Raw genomic sequence first — 19,282 nt, forward strand, 5'->3', positions numbered from 1 at the left:
ACGCGGCCACGTCATGTAAACTGAATGGGGAAGTATTACGTACATCAGGCAGCATAGTAACCAAACCAAAATAGAAGAGGACTGAAACAGCATTTCTGCGTTGTGCTCACAGATTCGTTTGTTGCATTCGCTCTTTTCCAAACCCGCATCGGCGGAGAACAGACAGAGAATCTCCAAGGTCTCAAATCATATGGCAAGATGTCAGATATCGGGGACTGGTTTAAAAACATCCCTTTCGTCACTCGTTACTGGTTTGCTGGATCCATTGCTGTGCCGTTAATAGGAAAGCTGGGATTGATCAGTCCTATGTATCTTGTTTTATGGCCGGAGGCATTCTTTCATAAATTCCAGGTACGTTTTAGTGCAATTTGAAACATGTGGGGGGCTTTATTAAACAGTAGCTATGACTAAGGCCTTGTAGGCCTCATAGTGGAGTAACGTGACTCAGATGCGACACATGGGCTGCGTTCAGGAGAGCTGTGCGGTAGTAAACTGTATGATATTTATGATAATGAGAGTGATCGCTTTATATGCTAAAGTCGGCAGCCTGGCTGCGATATTAACTACAACATTCGTACTACTAATGATATTTGCCTCAATTACATGGATGTGTTATTGTAATAATATATATATATATATATATATATATATATATATATATATATATATATATATATTAGGGAGTAGAAGAACATTTAACGTTAGACATGTAGAAACGAATGGTTAATATGTGATGTTATACAGGATGTTAAACTTAAGAAGAATAGCAAACAGGGACAATACCGTACCATATCGGTTACATTTTCATTAACAATATCCTAATTTGTACCTAATTACATCTTACATATTTACGCAACTCACTACTAAGGCTGTTATGCTGGAGAAATATCATAGTATTGCTAGAGAAACAACCCGCCGCCGTTTAGTCAAAAATTGCGCACCCACGAAAAACATAACGTGAACGCGTCCCACCCTAGTCTGCGTTCAACCAATGACAGTTGAGTACGCTGCTGAGGTTACTTCCGGCACGGAGCGCTTTCCTCAAAATACATATTTCATTCCACAAGCACTGCTTGTAACGGTGATGGCGTTTATTTAAACGTCGTTTCCCATACCTAATTAGAAAATGTTTGAATTTTGCGAAATATAAATCGTATTCTATTTAGAAAATTGCAGAGTTCTGCGTTTCTGGTGCCAAATTTGGGCATTTTGCCTAAACAAAATGAGAAGCATTTGAATTTTTTGTCAAAATAGCTAATTAAATATAGTCCTTTATTAAATGTATCTGCATAAATATGTTTTTTACTGTTTCCTGTTTCAGTCAATTCCACCAGGTGGCGCAAAGCTATTTGTTTGTGGGCAACAAAGTGCAAAAGACGTGATGAATAATTTGTATGAAGCATTTGTATGAAAGGCTTCTCTTAAAATGATCTGATATTTTCATCACTATCATTACCGAACCAGATTATAAGTATCCCCAGGTGGCTAATAGCATGGTACACATATAGATATATACAGGACATATTAATGTCAAGACATTATATGGAATAATTTCCTTCAAAACAGTTTTAGTCCTTTTTAAAAATGGTGTCAGACAAGTTCTGAACTGTTTGTAGTGTGATAATACAAGATTCCTGAAGAAGAAAAGCCCCCTAAAAGTTATCTTCGGTATAAAAGGAGCTGGAAATGTACATCGCACACTACAGTATTTTTTGAGGCTTAAAGGGATCGTTCACTCAAAAATTATTTACTCATCCTCATGCCATTCCAAACGTGTATGACTTTATTTCTCCTGCTGAACTCAAACAAAGATTTTTAGAAGAATCAGCTCTTTAGGTCCAGTCACTGCAAGTGAATGGTGGCCAGAACTTTGAAGCTCCAAAAATCACAGCATAAAAGTAATCGATAAGACTCCATTGGATAAATCCATATCTTTAGAAGCGATATGATAAGTGTGGGTGAAAAACAGATAAATATTGAAGTCCTTTTTTACTATAAATCTCCACTTTCACTTTCACTTTCTGAAAGTTTTTAGCAAAACATGTCAGTTATGTGGACCGATAGAGCTGAAAAAGTCTTAAAATCTTCATTTATGTTCAGTAGAAAAAAGAAAGTCATAAACATCTGGGATGGCATGAGGGTGAGTAAAGAGAATTTTCATTTTTGGATGAACTATCTCTTTAACTGTTGTGCCATTTAGCATGTGAAGTTTCCATCCCTATGTATGAAAGTTGGCATTTCTTGGCTGTTTAAGTTTGGCATCATTATGTTTGTTTAATCTGTTCCCCGGGACACATTTTTGTAATCGATGACACCTTGCACTGGGCATCTGACCTCTTCGGAAGTCTGTTGCTTTGATCGTCTTCTACCTGGCACACACTGCTAATGGCTAATCAACCTAATTTGACTTACCTTTGCAGCTGCAATTATAGTTGTGATTTAAGTCTTTCAAAGTTAAGCTCCTTTTAATTTGGTGCTTCTGTGATTTTTATTCACACACTGTGTGGCGGACACATCTAATTGTAATTACTAGCCTATTATTTATAATGGGCAGACTCTGGAAGCCTGCCTTTCTACTGCAGTCTGCTGGCTCACTAGTAACAACACAGCCCTCCGACCTCATGACCTCTATACTGTTAGTACAGATTTATAATGTAGATACAGTCAATAAACAATAACTACAGCTATTGAGTGATAAAAAGCATTGCTCCACACACTGGATAGTGCAGATAAACTACATGTGCAATATCGTCTACTCAAAGAGAGAACATTTTGCTTTATACAGCTATAGGTAATGCCATTGAAACACAAAGCGTTTTGTCACAGCGAACTAGCACTTGGGCCACGGCACATTTGTCTTGTGAAGAAACCATTTAATCATTGAGAAGCGGCCAAATAAACCAAGCCTCTCCCTCTCCCCCATTCTTTCACCGGCATACCAATCCTGCTGTGGTTTTTAACCCACTTTTCTCTGTGCTGCAGTCCACAGAGGTCACCTCTCCACACAAGTGAGCTACCGTGATTTATGCTGCGGTGCGCGAAGGGGCCTCTGGACTGGCTGGATACCGCAGAGTCGGTTCAGATGCCAACATCAAAGCATTACTGCTCAGCGGATTCAGTTCCCCCAGACCAAAAACCCTGCTAGCTTAGAGTTTCTGTGTGTGCCAGAGGGAAGAGAGAAAGGGAGGAGGACATGGAGGGGGAAAGACACTAGCAGACTATAGAGAGGCAGAAGGTGTGCATGTGCATGTTGAGAACAAATTAAACACTAGAGAGAGTGTAAAATTTGTGTGGGGGGTGTGTTTGTTGTTTACTGACCCAGTTTTTCTAGCCTGGGAATTTTACCCAACAAATGTGGATGACAGATCAGATGAGTATCTATTCCTCTGAGTGTGATGTCTGGGCTAAAGCTGCTTCATCGCAGCAGTCTTGCTCAGGCACTTTAAATAATGTTGGTCACTCGAGGATGTGAGGTGAATTAAATCTGCAGTGCAAGCACGGTGACATCTTTGAAAATCCACTCTTTTTTTTTTTTTTGGCAGTGATGGTGTCAGTTTCTATGGACCGTCTTCACAGACTCTGATTTAGCAGCGTAAAACTATTTGTAACACTTATAACATTATTCTTTGTGTTATATTACCATGACATCTATAAAAAAACTAGTCAACACAACTGCAGTGGGGTTTCATATACAGCTGCTGAGTGAGTGGCATTACATTTGACATCTTTCTCTTTTCTGACTGGTGTGATACATCTCTCTCTCTATTTTTATTAGGGTTGAGGATCGATTAAAAATGTTAACTAATTAATCGCAGTTTTCTGTGATTAATCACGATTCATCTTGGTGTACGTTACAACAAACATTAAAAAATGTAATCATAAATATATTTACACTTTGTTATTTATTTTAGTGATTTAAATATATGGAGTGGTGGTGGTGTAGTGGGCTAAAGCACTGAACTGGTAAGCAAAAGGTTGTTGGTTCAATTCCCACAGCCACCACCATTGTGTCCTTGAGCAAGGCACTTAACTCCAGGTTGCTCCAGGGGGATTGTCCCTGTAATAAGGGCACTGTAAGTCTTTTTGGATAAAAGCGTCTGCCAAATGCATAAATGTAAATAAGTAAATCTATTAAATCTATGTAAATCTGTTAAAATTATTAGATTTTTTTTTTAAAGGTATAAATCTTTGATACAAGTGTATGTATACGTGACATAAAATCAGTGGATATGCTGTAACTAAAAGTTGGGAAAAATCTTCTGCCGTTTTCCAGTGGACTTTTTTAAGGATCAAATGGGCAGATTCAATTCATATGAAGCTTTATTGGCAAGATAAACTTAAGTGTACATTGCCAATGCATTATTAGACACTACACATACAGATACACATCAAATTGGATGCTGAAGTTTAATTTGCTGAATTTTAAAATATCAAAACTATTATTTTCTCTGGCTGCCATTCAGTCTCTATCGCACACATGCTGGGTTTCACTTTTGACACTGGTTTAGATGACAGTAAGTGAGCGTTTTTGGGCTATGCAAAGAGATACGGGAGTATCTCACCCACACCTGGATCACTGCTTATGGGTGAAGTCTCCATTCTCCGTATGGTAAATCCGCTCCCGTGTTAAATATACCCCTAGCATGTGTCGCGCGTCATGAATAAGCATGCACTGCTCCACACAATCAGTTTCTGTGCTCGAATGTGCTGTCGAGTCAAGCGTGTACCTCTTGGAAATGTATATATGCCAATTTTAGCCACTGGAAGTAGGGAAAAACAGTGAAGTTTCAGGAAGTGGGGAAAAAAGGATACTGCATTGATTGCTTTAATTTGTTTAACGTGTTAAACGGTCAACTATTAAGCGCAAAAATTAACATGTTAAATTTCCCAGCCCTAATTTTTATATCCTCCTGAGACCTGAGCGTGACTGCTGTGTGCATTTGCCATTCACTTTTTTGATTTGAAACTAGTAACTATTTATAAAATGGCATATCGGATGAAACTAGAGACTACACTTTTGGCTCAAACAGGTTTTAATGTAAAAACTTAATGAGGTTTCTTACCAGATGTGGTTATGTGGCCGTTTCTCCCAAAGTTCAGTGGCATGTTGTTTTGTCACATTATTCGGTGCATCGAAATTTTAATGACCGCTTATATTCTCCTGAATTGAGATCAGTCGGTTTAAATGAAATGAAATTATGCATAGCCTATAGCAAAGCCAAAACTTCTTGGGAGGATATTTTCTTTTTTTGTGAATTTGTGGTAATTCAGTGGCTATTGGTGCAAATGGGAACTTATAAATAGTATTTATAGGTCTCCTATTCACCACTAATTTTTTTTTATTTATATTTATCACACATTATACATTTGCACATTCCAGACCCAGAAATGTGAAAGGGTCCTTTGGTTCTCTTTTGCTCCACTTCAGTTTGTGTTGTGTGTGCTTAGCTAGTTTTAAACAAGATCATCAAAAACTACTCTGATACACTGTCTCTGCTATTGGCTATTGTATTTCACTAGCCCAGATCCAAAATCACTTGTTTATCAGGATCTACAACTGTGCCCTGCATCAAGTCACTGACAATTTTTCTGTTCCTTCTTTACAGATATGGAGACCAATATCTTCAACGTTGTATTTCCCAGTTGGCCCAGGGACAGGTTTTCTCTACCTGGTTAATTTGTATTTCCTCTACCAATACTCCTCTAGGCTTGAAACAGGTTGGTCACATGCCAAATCTTTTGTAGCCTTCAATATTTTTTTAAATTTTATTAAGGATAACATCTGACACATCTCACATCTGGTTCTGACTCCGCACAAGTGATGATATCTTGTAGTCTGTTCCTCAAATTGAAAAGAACATTCAGACCAATTTCAGCTCTGTGAAATGTACTCAGTTTTTTCTATTACAAACCTATTAAAAGTTTTCAGCTGGTAAGAAACATCACATCACATGCTAATTATCATCTATTCCCCCTTTCATAGGAGCTTTTGATGGAAGACCAGCAGACTATATTTTCATGCTTCTGTTCAACTGGATTTGCATTGTTGTATCCTTTCTGCCATAACATATAATACTATAATATAAAAAAGCTGAGCTTTTCTTTTAGTCATGTTCATTTTCCTTTGGCTCAAACCTTTCTTGCAGTAACTATGTGTATCCTCCTTGACATCTATAATTCAGATAACAGGCTTAATGATGGATATGCAGGTTAGTTCTTATTTATTTTTTCCTTTATCCAAACATGAACTCATACTATAACAAATATAAATTTTTTGAGCGTTAGAATTGCCCCCAGTGACTGAGGCAATTGTAACACTCTTGTGTATCAAACTCAATGGTATTTGGCATGAAAATAGTCATAGAAGGTGGCATGGCGTTACAAATAAACACACAAACAATAATACACTAACTGAGCACTTTATTAGGAACACTATGGTCATAATAAAGTTCCTGACGTGGTCTTGTGCTGTTGTAGCCCATCCACCTCAAGGTTTGACGTGTTGTGCATTCTGAGATGATATTCTTCTCACCACAATTGTACAGAGGGGTTATCTGAGTTATCATAGCCTTTCTGTCAGCTCAAACCAATTTGGCCATTCTCTGGTGACCTCTCTCATCAACAAGGCGTTCCATTCGCAGAACTGACACTCACTGGATGTTTTTTTTTTTTTTTTTCACCATTTGGAGTAAATTCTAGAGACTGTTGTGTGTGAAAATCCCAGGAGATCAGCAGTTACAGAAATACTCAAACCAGCCCATCTGGCACCAACAATTATGCCACGGTCCAAATCACTGAGACCACATTTTTCCCCATTCTGATGGTTGATGTGAACATAAACTGAAGCACCTGACCCGTATCTGCATGATTTATGAATTGCACTGCTACCACATGATTAGCTGATTAGATAATGTCATGAATATGTAGGTGTAAAGGTGTTCCTAATAAATTTCTCAGTGAGTATAAATGGTTAGTGCAGATATGTATGTTTCTTATACCAAAAGAAGACATGGATATTTTGAGTAGTCTGCAAATTATGAAGGAAAATGTAAAAAAAATAAATATTTTTTTTTTACAATTGCCCCCGGTCTCCACATCATCATCTGTAAAACGTTAAATTGCCTCAGTTAAATTGCAACTTTGAATCAGTGTTATCTAACAATTTTTAAAGACTTCTATGTGAATTTGTACAATTTATAAGAGGATGTCTCTAAATTCCTTTAAGTGGTTGAGTGAAGACATCGACATTTTTTCTATCACTCTTACATTGTCTGAAACCTTATGATACTTTATTGAAAGACACAACCTCTTATGATTTATAAGCCGTTGAGTTATTTAAGCCTTTTATTTAGGATATTAGTTATTTCAGGGTGGTACTACCTGACTTTTGTATTTGTTGTATGAACAAAATTCTGGTATATTATTATTTGTAATTTATTATTCATGTGTTTGTTTGTAATGACTTGTTTATATTTTCGCAGCTCCTGATGATCCCTTTGATCATGTCTGTTCTGTACGTCTGGGCTCAGCTAAATCGAGACACAATTGTATCTTTCTGGTTTGGCACCAGATTCAAGGTGCTTAATACATTTTAATGTATCATGTTTTTATATGTTATTGTGAGACATGTTTTTAATTCTCCATACTGAAACCTGTTAATTTTTTACAGGCTTGTTATCTCCCTTGGGTCATTCTGGGATTCAACTATATCATCGGTGGCTCGTAAGAAATTTTTTTCACTTCCACACAGCTTCAATCAAATGTCAATGTCAGATTTCATATGTAGATTTTGCATAACAATGAGTCGTCATCACAGTCACATAGCAATTTGTGAAACAATAACCATTTTTATTCCTTTTTTTCCCAGTGTTGTCAATGAGCTGATTGGGAACTTAGTTGGCCACCTTTACTACTTCCTGATGTTCAAATACCCCATGGACCTGGGTGGCAGGTCCTTCCTCTCCACCCCACAGTTCCTGTGAGTTTATAGTCTGGCCTCAGCTTCCTTTTACCAGTTGACCAATGCTGATGTTTATGAAGTATTTGGTTTATTAATTTCGGGACAGTTGAATGGGACAGGCAAGCAAATATATTTTATGGAATTTAAATTTAAAAAAAATGCCCAAACCATGCTACTCATCAAATATAAAAGAATTTAAATCCTTCAAAACATAAATATGTTTAGATATCTAAATGGCACATCATTCTTTCTTGTGGTCTAGGCTGTGTATATGCTTTATTTTCATATATCATTCCTCCATTAGGTACCAAATGTTCCCCAGTCGACGAGGTGGGGTATCTGGATTTGGAGTTCCTCCAAGCAGGAGACCTGTGCCCCAGGAGCAGGCAGGAGGTGGTGGTGGTGGTGGTGGTGGTGGTGGACGCCATAACTGGGGTGAAGGCTTTCGCCTTGGGGACGACTGAAGCCTTTCCCTAATGCACCCATGGATAAATACTGAAACTTCTAACATCAATGCTGCAGAATATGGATTTTATATGTTTCGGGGTTCATTTTTGTTGTTGCTTTTCTTCAGACCCACAATGAAAAGAGAAATGTGACCGAGCTCCGTCCTAGCGTTACTTATTTTCATTTTACATCTGAGTTTCACAGTGTGTAGTTTTTGAAAGGCTCTGTTAAAATGCCTGCTGTAGCATAGTTGGTTTAATGGTAAGAAATTCAGGGGACTTTGATTGTCCTTCCCAGAATATGACAGCATTCAGTGTATGCAGGCTACATATTATTTGCTCAGATGAAAACTTGTATGTTTAATTTCTCCATGGACTTTTCAGTGTAGAATGTTTATTAGCTTATCTGTTTCAGAATGGTCATGATGTGTCTAAAATTTTGATCACCAGTTTTTATAAATCAACTCATTTGATTCTAAAATTCATTAGGTTCAGTTTGTTGTAAACTTTGTTTACATTTTGTAAATTACCAATTAGAACTTGCAGATGAAAGTGCTGTGCATATTTCAGTCTGTTTGTTTTATACATGTGTTTAGATGCAAACCTTGTGTAAAGGGTATCAATCAATTTAATTACAGAAAAAACTGCCATGCACTTTTCACACATTATTGATTAAACTTAAGTTAACAATTACCTTGTGATATAGACTGTATATAAAATCTCACATGCACACAAACCTTTCCACAATCAGTTCACTGGCCAATCAGCAAAAAGAAATCAAAGTTAATTAACATTAGCTGTTTGTACACTGGTAGTTATATCTATAGGTTATATGGCACACTAATGTGGTTATATGTCCCTGAACATTTTGACAAAGGTTCTTTACAAAGAAAACGCATTACAATACAAATGTCGTGCACATAGTATAAGATATTGTATACAGTTGCATCAAAGTTAATCTTGCCAAACTCCTTTCCAAATCACAATCTTTACTAAATGGTCAGTTTTTATTTCTAGTGCTTCTTAATTGATGTTTTATTGAGTTACAATTACTAACAGCAATTACCAATGCTACAGATAGTTGTAAAAAGCAATTTTGCTTGCTAATTCTGAAAGTTCATTGATTACACAATGTGTCTTGAGGGACACATTCAGGATACAGGAGCCTTTAACATGTATTTATATCTTGCAGTACCCTAAATTTTGTTGAATCTCTTTAGGGAGCTCTTTAAGAGAACATGCTCTGTTGGTTGAATTTTTACAATGGCAATGTTGCTGTTTTTGGTAAACAGTGGGGATCAAAGTAAGATTTCAATCAGTTGTGTTTTATTGAATTACAGCAGACTGGTTCTTATAAAGAGCAAGCAGGATTCTTGATTGCAGTACAGTATTCCTGATGCATGTCTGAACATGACACTAAAACAGCTGCAAGAAAAAAAATACGTTGAAGCGAGCCGAAAGCAGTTCACAGCAGAGTAGTGGAAATGGGAAACTATGCCTTGGAAAAGCCAACATGATAAAGATGATTTTGCAGTTACCATAATATTGCCAAAAATGTGTCTACAAGAACAAATAAACATGCTGTGCATCACTGTATTGTCTTGATTTTAGTTTTGATTAGGTCCACCATGTGGCTCTGCCTTCATGGCAATAGGTACAGTATGAGATTGCAGGCAATGTGTTTACGGTCCAAAGAAAAGTCCATAATATCACCTCGTTTTTTGTAAAAGCACCGCTTGTCTGTGTCCATCATGGACCACATTTTGTTCTCTTGGATTTAACTATGCCAGCTACACTAGCAGGTGGGTTGGTTTTGTCCAACATTCCATTATAAGGTTTAAGGGAAATGTCTTGGGACTCATAAATGTAAAAGTGTCATCTTCAAAAATGTTTTTACAAATCTGTAAAGTACAGAAAAAAAATTATATTTACAAGGGCCCTTTTAAAAAACAAACACAATAATAACATAGCAGTCAAACTTTGGCACTCCATGGTCACTCTCCGGACAGTGTTTCAGACTCTCCCAGTCCGTATCTCTGATAACGTCGAGTCCAGATATGAGATTATTGGTTCCATACACGATGATATTCCTTAATCATCAGGCCTATCTAGTTCATTCATAGCAGCCTGTTTTCCTCTGCAACAGAATAAGCAACAAATGCAATTTGACTCGCATACATTATGCTAAAATTGACACACGGACCCCCCCCCCCAACACACACAAAATGTGGGGTCTGTCCTCTCTCTCACTGCCAAGTTGTTTTTGTAAAGGCTAAATTACAGACTGCTGACATCCTGGGTGTCTTAAGAGCCACAGCTGCTACATTATCATGAGGCAACCATTACTTCAGGGAAGCCAATCACACTCCTTCCCCATTTATAATATCAACCAGCTAGTTTACGTTCAAGTAATAAAGCAGAAAAAGACAATACCTTACCCAGTTCATCCTGTCACTCTGTGCTCTGCTGACAGCACTTCAAGGTCTCGTGACACTTTCTGTGCATCGTAGTTTTTGCCATCAGCTGCCAAGGATATCCACCTCTTGCTGTCTACACTTGTCTGTCCATGTTGGTCCTTGCTCTTGCTTATGTCTGGAACCAGTTTACTGGTGAACCATTCAACTATGTCCTGGTTGGTTAGTTTTGACTGTTCTGCCAGCTTCTCAAAACCTTCCCCTTTTTGCACCATTGCCTCTTGAAAGTGCTTCTGCAGAACACTCTGGGCTTGCTCTCCAATCAAGGAGCTGTTCTGCCCATTCGGTCTTTTGTTGCTAAGATTCTGAAATTGCTCCATCCAGTCTAAGGTTCCATTCTTCAGAGCAGACCTGTTGTCCTTAAACCAGCGAACAATTTCTGTACGAACAAGCCCTGTTTGGATTTCTAGTTGGTTGTACTCCTCTGGTGAGGGCCACTGAGTTTTTGCAAACATGTCCTTAAGAAGGCCAAGAGACTTGCTGTCAATGTCCCCTGGACACACGGAGGATGTGAGAATGGGAAGAGGAGAGTCCCTGACATGGCTGTCCTGCTCATGGATTCCATTCAGTGACCCCCTTTGAAGATGATGCTCCAGTCGTTTTGATCCCATCGAGTTGAGCAAGGCTTGTTCCAAGTTGTCTCGTAGTGCACGACGCTCTGTAAACCAGCAGTCTATTTCATTTTTGGCGAGCCTGGTTTCAGCCACAAGGTGATCTATCTCAGCCTGGGTTGGAAAGCAAGTCCTTTGGAAACTTTCCTCTAACTTTTTCATTTGCTCAGAGGATTTACCTTTTACTCTCTCAAGAAGTGGAAACTGCGTGGCAACACGTTTATGAGGCTGGCTGTCCTTCGTAGAGAGGTCTGTTTTAATTTGTTGAACTGCCTTCAGGTTTCTATGGCGTTGATCACTGAACCATTTTTTGATCTCTCCCCAAGAGAGGCCAGTCATCTCGATGAGACGATACACTTCTTCATCATCAGGAAACTGGCATCGAGCATAGCTGGCAGTCAGTTCTCTGATCTGATCAGTAGTTTTTTCACAATCTGAAGAAAGACTTGGTGTTGGAGAGACAGGCTTGGGAGTACTCTGTACGGACTGGATTATTGAAGGCCTCTTTACCTCAGCAGCAGCCAGTGGTACTGTGTGGGGCCTCTTGACACCCTGTGCTATTTGATTTGCAACTGTTAGTGTGAGAGGAGCACTAGTTATAGAGGAGCCATTGGCAACTGGTGTCAACACTAGGCTGGATTGTCCAAGGACATGGCAAGGGATGGTCTGGATTAGGGATTGTGAAGCTTTAGTGGACTGAGTTAACTGAGCAGGTAAGACAGTGAACGTTTGTTGATCAGGCTGAATTGTTCCGTTGAACATTTTCTTTCGTGCTTCCTCAACCTCTTCTGGTGACCAGCTGATACCTTGTTTTAGCCTTTGGGTAGTGAACCACACTTTAATTTGTTCTTCTGGGTGTTTAGAGGCTGCAGTGAGCCAAGAGAGCTCTGCTTGAGTAGGATAGGGAAACTTGTTAAAGGAAGTGATGAGGGTCAAGTTGCCATCCAGTGAGGGGTTGTATTTTGAAGTGTTCAAGGGGACGGCAATTTTTGGTACCAAATTATAGTTAGGTGGGCGTTGCAGGGAGGGCATTATATGAGAAAGGCCATCTTTAAGAGTTGCATCTGGGATTATCACAGTCCCATTCACATTCACTGCAGTAATTTGCTTTTTAGATAGCTCTGGAGTGAGTTTATCCAACTTACTATCTCCTGGAAACCAGATACTGTCTGCTTTTGGCTTACCCATCTTAACTGTCAAGGATTTGCTCAGAGGAAAAGCAGTGAAGTCCTCTCCTGACTGAGGACTGGCTGCATCATAGATGACTGCGCAGTTAGAACCTTCGATTGTCTGTTCTAGAATGGTCTGACTGTTGAGTTTGATCCTCTTAAACTTGAAGTTGCTCTCTCCAGGATGACATTTCTCATTGTGTTCTGTCAAAGAATCAAACTTTTTTGTATTGAAATTGCAAACCGCACACAAGTATAGTGGGTTGAGTATAACATTTGGGTGGTTGGAATCAACATGCTCTTTGAATTTGTTGAGGTTTTGTGTAGAAAAAGGACAGTATTTGCACTCATAGCCTCCCTGTATTTTCCTCTGAGGTCGAGTTTTTACCTCCGGTTTCTCCACCTCTGTTGCCTTCTGCATCAAGTTCACAGAACTCTTTCTGTCGGTCCAGTCCTCACTAGATGAAACATGTGAGGATCCATTCTCCTCTGTACTGTCTACACAGGAATCCATTTCATCTTCATCATCTGTCGCTACCATGTCATCTGGTCGGATCATGCAGGGTGTTGTTGACTTTCTCCGACTAGCCATGGTCAGGGAGTAAGACGGTGCAGTGCGGGGGGAATCTGTTGATGGGCAATAGGCAGGTCTTGGTCTGGTGGAGGATCAGTAAATGATGATTCCGCTGACTCTTAATGTCAGCTCCTATGGAAGACTTCATGAGACTTCATCCCAGACCACACAGTCTACTCAAAAGAGAAAAGATACAAATAAAGTGTGACTGACATAAAGCTAGATACCATGCATTAGAATTATTAAGGTAATATAAAAGATAGCTAAACAGTAGAGGCAGTTTGTGTCTCTAGAAGCGTTTTTCCACCATCGGGCTGAGAGTTCTGAGCAGGGTGAGTAACAGTTCCAATTGCATTTCCTCTTGAGCATGGTTTGGTACAGTACAGTGACAAACAGTTCCTGGTCCGGCATTCTCAACGCAGTTAGCCAACCATACTCAGGACAGAGAACCTTGCTGGTGGAGCGGCTTCACTGACCAGGCGACTCTTGATTGGTCACTTGCTGAGTCAGTCCATTCTAATCCTAAATAATCTGGTCAATGTTCCCAGATCGGTAAAGAATGGCGTAGTTGCACAACAAGAACCATTTGGCCTGATGGTGAAAAAGCACCTTATGTCTGTTTTCAGAATGAATGAGTTGTATTAATATTGGGGTAACTTCAGGCACAACACAGCTTGAGTAAAAGTAAAAAACACAGCAAGGACTATACTTACAGGACTATATTTATGTCTAATGCATGGAACCATTTAGATGCCCTTGTTCTGTGTTTCAGTTTGACATGCTTGAATTAGAGGCATCAGCAATATGGTAGACTGTCTGGATGGGCAGAAGCATCCTGTGCTAGGCCAAACACATCCAATCTAGCATTAGACTTCAAGCCTGTGATGCCCTCAGCAGATCTCAGTACATTGGAGACTGATTAAATATGGATGGGACCCTAAACATCTCATATCACAGCCTGAACTCACTGTGAGAGCACCAGTCTAATGAAGCGCTGGGCATTCTTTTTTCTTTCTTTCTTTCTTTAAGAAAATTGTGCTAAGGGAAAAAAATGAGACAAAATAGGACAACCAAAAGGTCGAGGATAATTTTTGGATCAAGCCTCATCAATTCACTATGTAAGCTGACTGGATTCATAATTGTGTGTACTCAATTAATTAGCATTTCAAAAGCAACCAAACAACAATGAATCAACAGGTTTTATTAAAAAATGTTTTGTTCTTAATTTTTTCTTTGCAATGATGACCTATAAACACACACATACAGTGGGGTCTGGGTAGCTCAGCGAGTAAAGACACTGACTACCATCCCTGGAGTTCACAAATTTGAATCCAGGGTGTGCAGAGTGACTCCAGCCAGGTCTCCTAAGCAACCAAATCGGCCCGATTGCTAGGGAGGGTAGAGTCACATGGGGTAACCTCCTTGTGGTCGCTATAATGTGGTGCACTCTCGGTGGGTGCGTGGTGAGTTGTGCGTGGATGCCGCGGTGGATGGCATGAAGCCTCCACACGCGCTATGTCTCCGCAGTAACACGCTCAACAATCCACGTGTTAAGATGCATGGGTTGACGTCTCAGAAGCGGAGGCAACTGAGATTCGTCCTCTGCCACCCAGATTGAGGCGAGTCACTACGCCACCATGAGGACTTAGAGCGCATTGGGAATTGGGTATTCCAAATTGGGGAGAAAAGGGGGAGAAAAAACAACAACAACAAAAAACACACACATACAGCAAACAATGTAATTGTGTGCAATTTTGTAATTGTAAAAACTTTCAAAAAGGTTTCTAGAACACTACCCCATCTACCATTGCTTGGCCAAACAGTTAGCCCCACCCCAAACTATTTGATTAAACAAATATTGCTGTGTCAGTCTGGTCAAGATCCTCAAACAATACAATGCTGTGGTAGTGCCACTATTTACATTTTTCTGGGAAATAACCTACTAAAGGATTAGGCTACTTTTAGTCATTTCTGCATATTAGATAGCTGGGATAGTAAAGATTATTTTAAGGCAAACAAATTTTACCTTCAAGTTAAAATGTTTCTTCTATACAAGCAGTAATAAAGAAGGGTCGGCAACTATACTGGAATAAATATGGTTGAATCGTCATGATTCATCAAGGTACCACTCAATTGCCTGGTGCATTCATTACCTCATGAAAAATAAGCTATAAATAAGATAAATAGAAAAGAAATGCACACTCTCAAACTTGAGTGCTTGCCAAGGAAATGGATGAGAAAATTAAAGAATGAGAAAACATAAGACCCGAGTCAGTTGTGAGCACAATCATTAAATCTAAAGCCATTCAAAAAGAACCGTTACATGGCCTTTGACTCAATAGCTGTTATTGACATAAGTAAAGAGAGACTGACTATGGTGTACTTGATGCTAATACAGTTTAGAAGGAAAATGACAAAACCAACAAAAACAAATGTAAATAAAAAACACTTGCCCACACTTTTTTGCCCACCTTAAAGTTTTTAAAGAAGGGACATGACTGCAAAGACAATTCAGTCACATCAATACAAGAAAAAAAAAACTATTCCAATATCAGATATATTCAGATTAAGCCAGTTGCTGTAAATCCACTAGGCCTAATGACTGTTGCAATGTGCCAGTGTCAGTTCTAACAAGCATGTGAAAAAACATGTATGGTAAAAAGTGATGTGAAACAAATGCTGAGACAGGAGTAGGGACTAAATTAGAAAGAAACTAGATTAGAATTTTTCACTGAAATACTACCAAAATTCTAATTATATTCGAGTTATATTCGAATTTCAAATGACATTATTTTTAAAAGGACATCTGATTTTTAAATTGATGTTGTATCCTACATCCACAAGAGGGGGCAAAAGATCAATATAAACATATCAGCATGTGTTTTGGCAATTGTAATGATTGTTTATTGCAAAGAACATCTGGCTGTTAACATATGTGCATAAAACGATAAAATCAAAAGATTTAGCCAGTACCATTTCTTAAATATTAAGTAAAAAACTAAAACGAGAAAAGAATGGCTTCAATAGACGGTTCTGTTAAATTACTGTTGCACAGTTGCCTATACCGATGCCATAGTACTACCACGGACTAAAGCTTCATAATACGGGTGGTCCCACAGTGTTTTTTATTAAATATAGTTGTATGTACGTACCTAATGCTTATGCAGCGAGACCGCCCAAGACCTCCACCTCTGGGGGAAGTCAACTCAGAATAGCTACGTTTCCACTATTGGGCAAAATGAGGGTGTGCTAGTACGTGCCAGGGTAGGTTGCGTTCCCACTGTCACTTCCAGGGCTTCATCGTGCCTCCTTTGGGCTTCCTCGGGGCAAACAGCCAAGCGCCCTTGGGCCAAAGAAGGCCAACAGGGTATTGAGGTGGGTCAATGTCAAAGACTGTGTTTTGCTGAGTCAGGTCAGAGGTTTCAGCACCAAGATACTCATTCCCCAATTTTTCATATCTAGCTACCAGCTTACCTCAACAGATCAAAGGAGAATGGAGAATCGTCAATACTGGTCAGCAGACAAAATCAGGGCTCTTCTGAATATTTGGTAACGTCAATGTCAGATCAACGTGGCATTTCCCGAACAAAGACATGATTAAGTATTTTGTCCGCAAACTCAACATGTTGTGAATCCAGCACACAACGGTACAGGTTCGTAAAAAATTTAAAAAAAGAAATTGCAGACACAGTACAAATCAGTGTTCATTTTGAGGGCTAGCTAGTCTCCAGAGTCTGATATCTCAGCTTTAGTTTCCCTCATGCTTGTGAATTGGGCAGGGTGTGTGACGTTGGCACGAAGTGTATTAAGGGTGGATTTTAGGGCAAAACTGCGGGGCTATTGACCCAGTGGTGGGAATGCAGATCGTATTTTAATTTGACAGCCTTAGGCAGGAGCAAAACAAATATCAGTACACCCGTCTGCTAGTGCATGAATTGACACACATTTTTCCAGGAAAGGATGTTGCTGCGGAGCTGCTGTGAAGGGGCGGAGACAGTGCTCTGTTAATACCGCGCAGCACAGTGGGGGGTGGGTGGATTTCGGATTGAGGCAGAATTAATTTAAATCTCATCAAAGAGGGCTGTAGAAGCCTGCAGCACTGCACTGGATCTACATTGAGTGCCATTTTAATCACAATGCAGAAAAAAGGGTTGAGTGTATGGGTACAGCATTTTGGCTGAGACATCTGTTGTCCTGAAATAATTATAACCAATTTTATAGACTTTCATAATGTGGTAACTTGAGTATGAGTATAAAGTGATCCATAGCAGGAAGGATAACTGGTACTCATTAGTATATTATTCAAATAGTATGGCACCAGATTTTGGATCACAGCAAGTCATAGCAACAATCAAATACTGAATGCTGTAGTTAGATTCACAGAGAAAAAGTTTAAGTCTAAATGAGGCCAAATTTGTGTGTATGTGACAATTAAGTAGTTTTACAGCAAGAGACCAAACTAGTCCTTTGGGTAGGTGTCCAGGCTTTCAGTGATATGGGGTACCCAGGGACAGGCCTCCAAAAATCTGGACTCATGTGTTGCCATAGAAACAGCCTAGCAGCAGGTGGGAGGGATTTTCTCCACAGAGATCCAGATGAGGAACGTTCCGCATTCCTATTTTTGGCCGAGCCCGTTCTTTCGGGGTGAAACCCACATCGAGAGATGAATGCGAATTTTAATTATTCCAATTAATTCTTTCAGCTTTCTGCTGTATACTTTTTCATGCGGATACATTTTTCACAAGTCAGTAAGAGCAGGTGCATTGATTATACTCGCATCAGTTTAAATCTTTATTTGCATCTGCATGGAAACAATCTAGCTACTTTAACTCAGGGAAAACCATGCTAAGTAACAATTTTTAACCGAGTAACCAGAGACAGAGGACATGATGCACCTGCTAAAGCCATCTGTAAGGGTCACGTACAGTGTTTTTGTAAGAAACCAAATCCCTGCTGCTAGCTGTAAACTTCTATGGCTGCTTTCCCAGAGAGTTATGGAATACCCATGGAATCACACTGAAGATCAAGAGATCAGGGTTATCACTGAGCACTGTTTCTATGAACCTGTTTCCACCTGGTATTAAGATGCTTTTCGGGTGATCAGATCACATGTGGTCAGCCTTAAATTCAGGTCTAAACAGGGTATAAAACGTTTTGTGATCGGTTCCCAAAAACCAAACACGAATGTGGTCAAAAACGCATGTGACCAGATCGCATTTGAGGTGTACATGCTAATCCGTCCTGTATGCGTCCCAGCAGCAAAACGCCACCACTCATCTGTCAATCAACCGCTATGCTAAAACAAGAGTTTAAACTTTGCTGGTTACGATGGCTTTAAAAGGAAATAACCTTCCAATTTTAATAAAGCGGATACATACACTAGAAGTCGACCGATAGTAGATTTTACAATACTGATAACTAAATTGATAACAGTGACCCTCCCCTCAAAATTAGAACGCGAGTTGTCACAGGACACACATTGATGTGTCTCACCTGACCACATGTGATCATAATACCAGGTGTAAACGGGTCCATGAGCCTTGGATGAAATACCTTGTTAAATAAAAATGCTAAGCTGATAACACCAGTTCGTTTACATGATTTCATCTCGTCACTACGTTCACTTGCAAATGTTATCATTGAACAAAGGCCATTTTTTAAAATTCCATAGAGCCACTGTTGATCTGATAATTTGATAACATGATTTATGCATCACTAACTACAGCCAGTTAAGACATTAATGGCAACAATCTTTTTCCTAAATTTCCACGCATTGTCTGTTATACTGCATACAGAGTTTAAACACAAAATAGTAAAAATCTTTTCTAAACTCAGCCTCTAGCATGCGCAAGAACTGCTTTGTTCAATGGAAATTAGACTCATACCATTGTACAGTAATCACTGCTGTCATCCATCTGTGAGTTTGATTCACAGCACACAAGTGGCCTGATCTCATGAAGATCTAAAGCAGATGACTCAACACCAACAATAAAACAACCATTTTAGGGATAAGAAAACTGGGAGGCAGAACAATGATGTTAAATTATT

General features: G+C 39.3%; 2 protein-coding genes across 5 annotated transcripts in view; one reads left to right on the forward strand and one right to left on the reverse strand.

Moving 5' to 3' along the window:
• derl1 (derlin 1) lies at positions 1 to 10,002 on the forward strand. Its single transcript, XM_051720521.1, has 8 exons — positions 1 to 351; positions 5,607 to 5,718; positions 5,984 to 6,048; positions 6,183 to 6,209; positions 7,482 to 7,577; positions 7,670 to 7,722; positions 7,868 to 7,978; positions 8,265 to 10,002. The coding sequence occupies exons 1-8, from the start codon at positions 199 to 201 to the stop codon at positions 8,422 to 8,424; spliced, it is 777 nt and encodes a 258-aa protein (XP_051576481.1). The 5' UTR covers positions 1 to 198; the 3' UTR covers positions 8,425 to 10,002.
• zhx2a (zinc fingers and homeoboxes 2a) overlaps positions 9,012 to 19,282 on the reverse strand; it is a 20,173-nt gene continuing 9,902 nt past the window's right edge. For 3 of the 4 annotated variants that reach the window (XM_051720517.1, XM_051720515.1, XM_051720518.1), the window contains 2 exons: positions 10,845 to 13,407; positions 9,012 to 10,543 (listed from right to left, as the gene is read on the reverse strand). In XM_051720517.1, coding sequence (XP_051576477.1) covers positions 10,850 to 13,252 — 2,403 coding nt within the window. In that variant the 5' untranslated portion in view covers positions 13,253 to 13,407 and the 3' untranslated portion in view covers positions 9,012 to 10,543; positions 10,845 to 10,849. Of the gene's footprint in view, positions 10,544 to 10,839; positions 13,408 to 19,282 lie in introns of all 4 variants that reach the window. The other variant, XM_051720519.1, reaches the window with a different exon arrangement.

Source organism: Myxocyprinus asiaticus, chromosome 16, assembly GCF_019703515.2.
Source record: "Myxocyprinus asiaticus isolate MX2 ecotype Aquarium Trade chromosome 16, UBuf_Myxa_2, whole genome shotgun sequence".
Classification (NCBI taxonomy): domain Eukaryota; kingdom Metazoa; phylum Chordata; class Actinopteri; order Cypriniformes; family Catostomidae; genus Myxocyprinus; species Myxocyprinus asiaticus.

Coding starts and splice junctions, on each gene's coding strand:
- derl1 (XM_051720521.1), top strand. CDS start 199: ATGTCAGATATCGGGGACTGGTTTAAAAACATCCCTTTCGTCACTCGT. Junction 7,578..7,669: donor GGTTTGGCACCAGATTCAAG/GTGCTTAATACA, acceptor AATTTTTTACAG/GCTTGTTATCTCCCTTGGGT. Junction 7,979..8,264: donor CTCTCCACCCCACAGTTCCT/GTGAGTTTATAG, acceptor TTCCTCCATTAG/GTACCAAATGTTCCCCAGTC.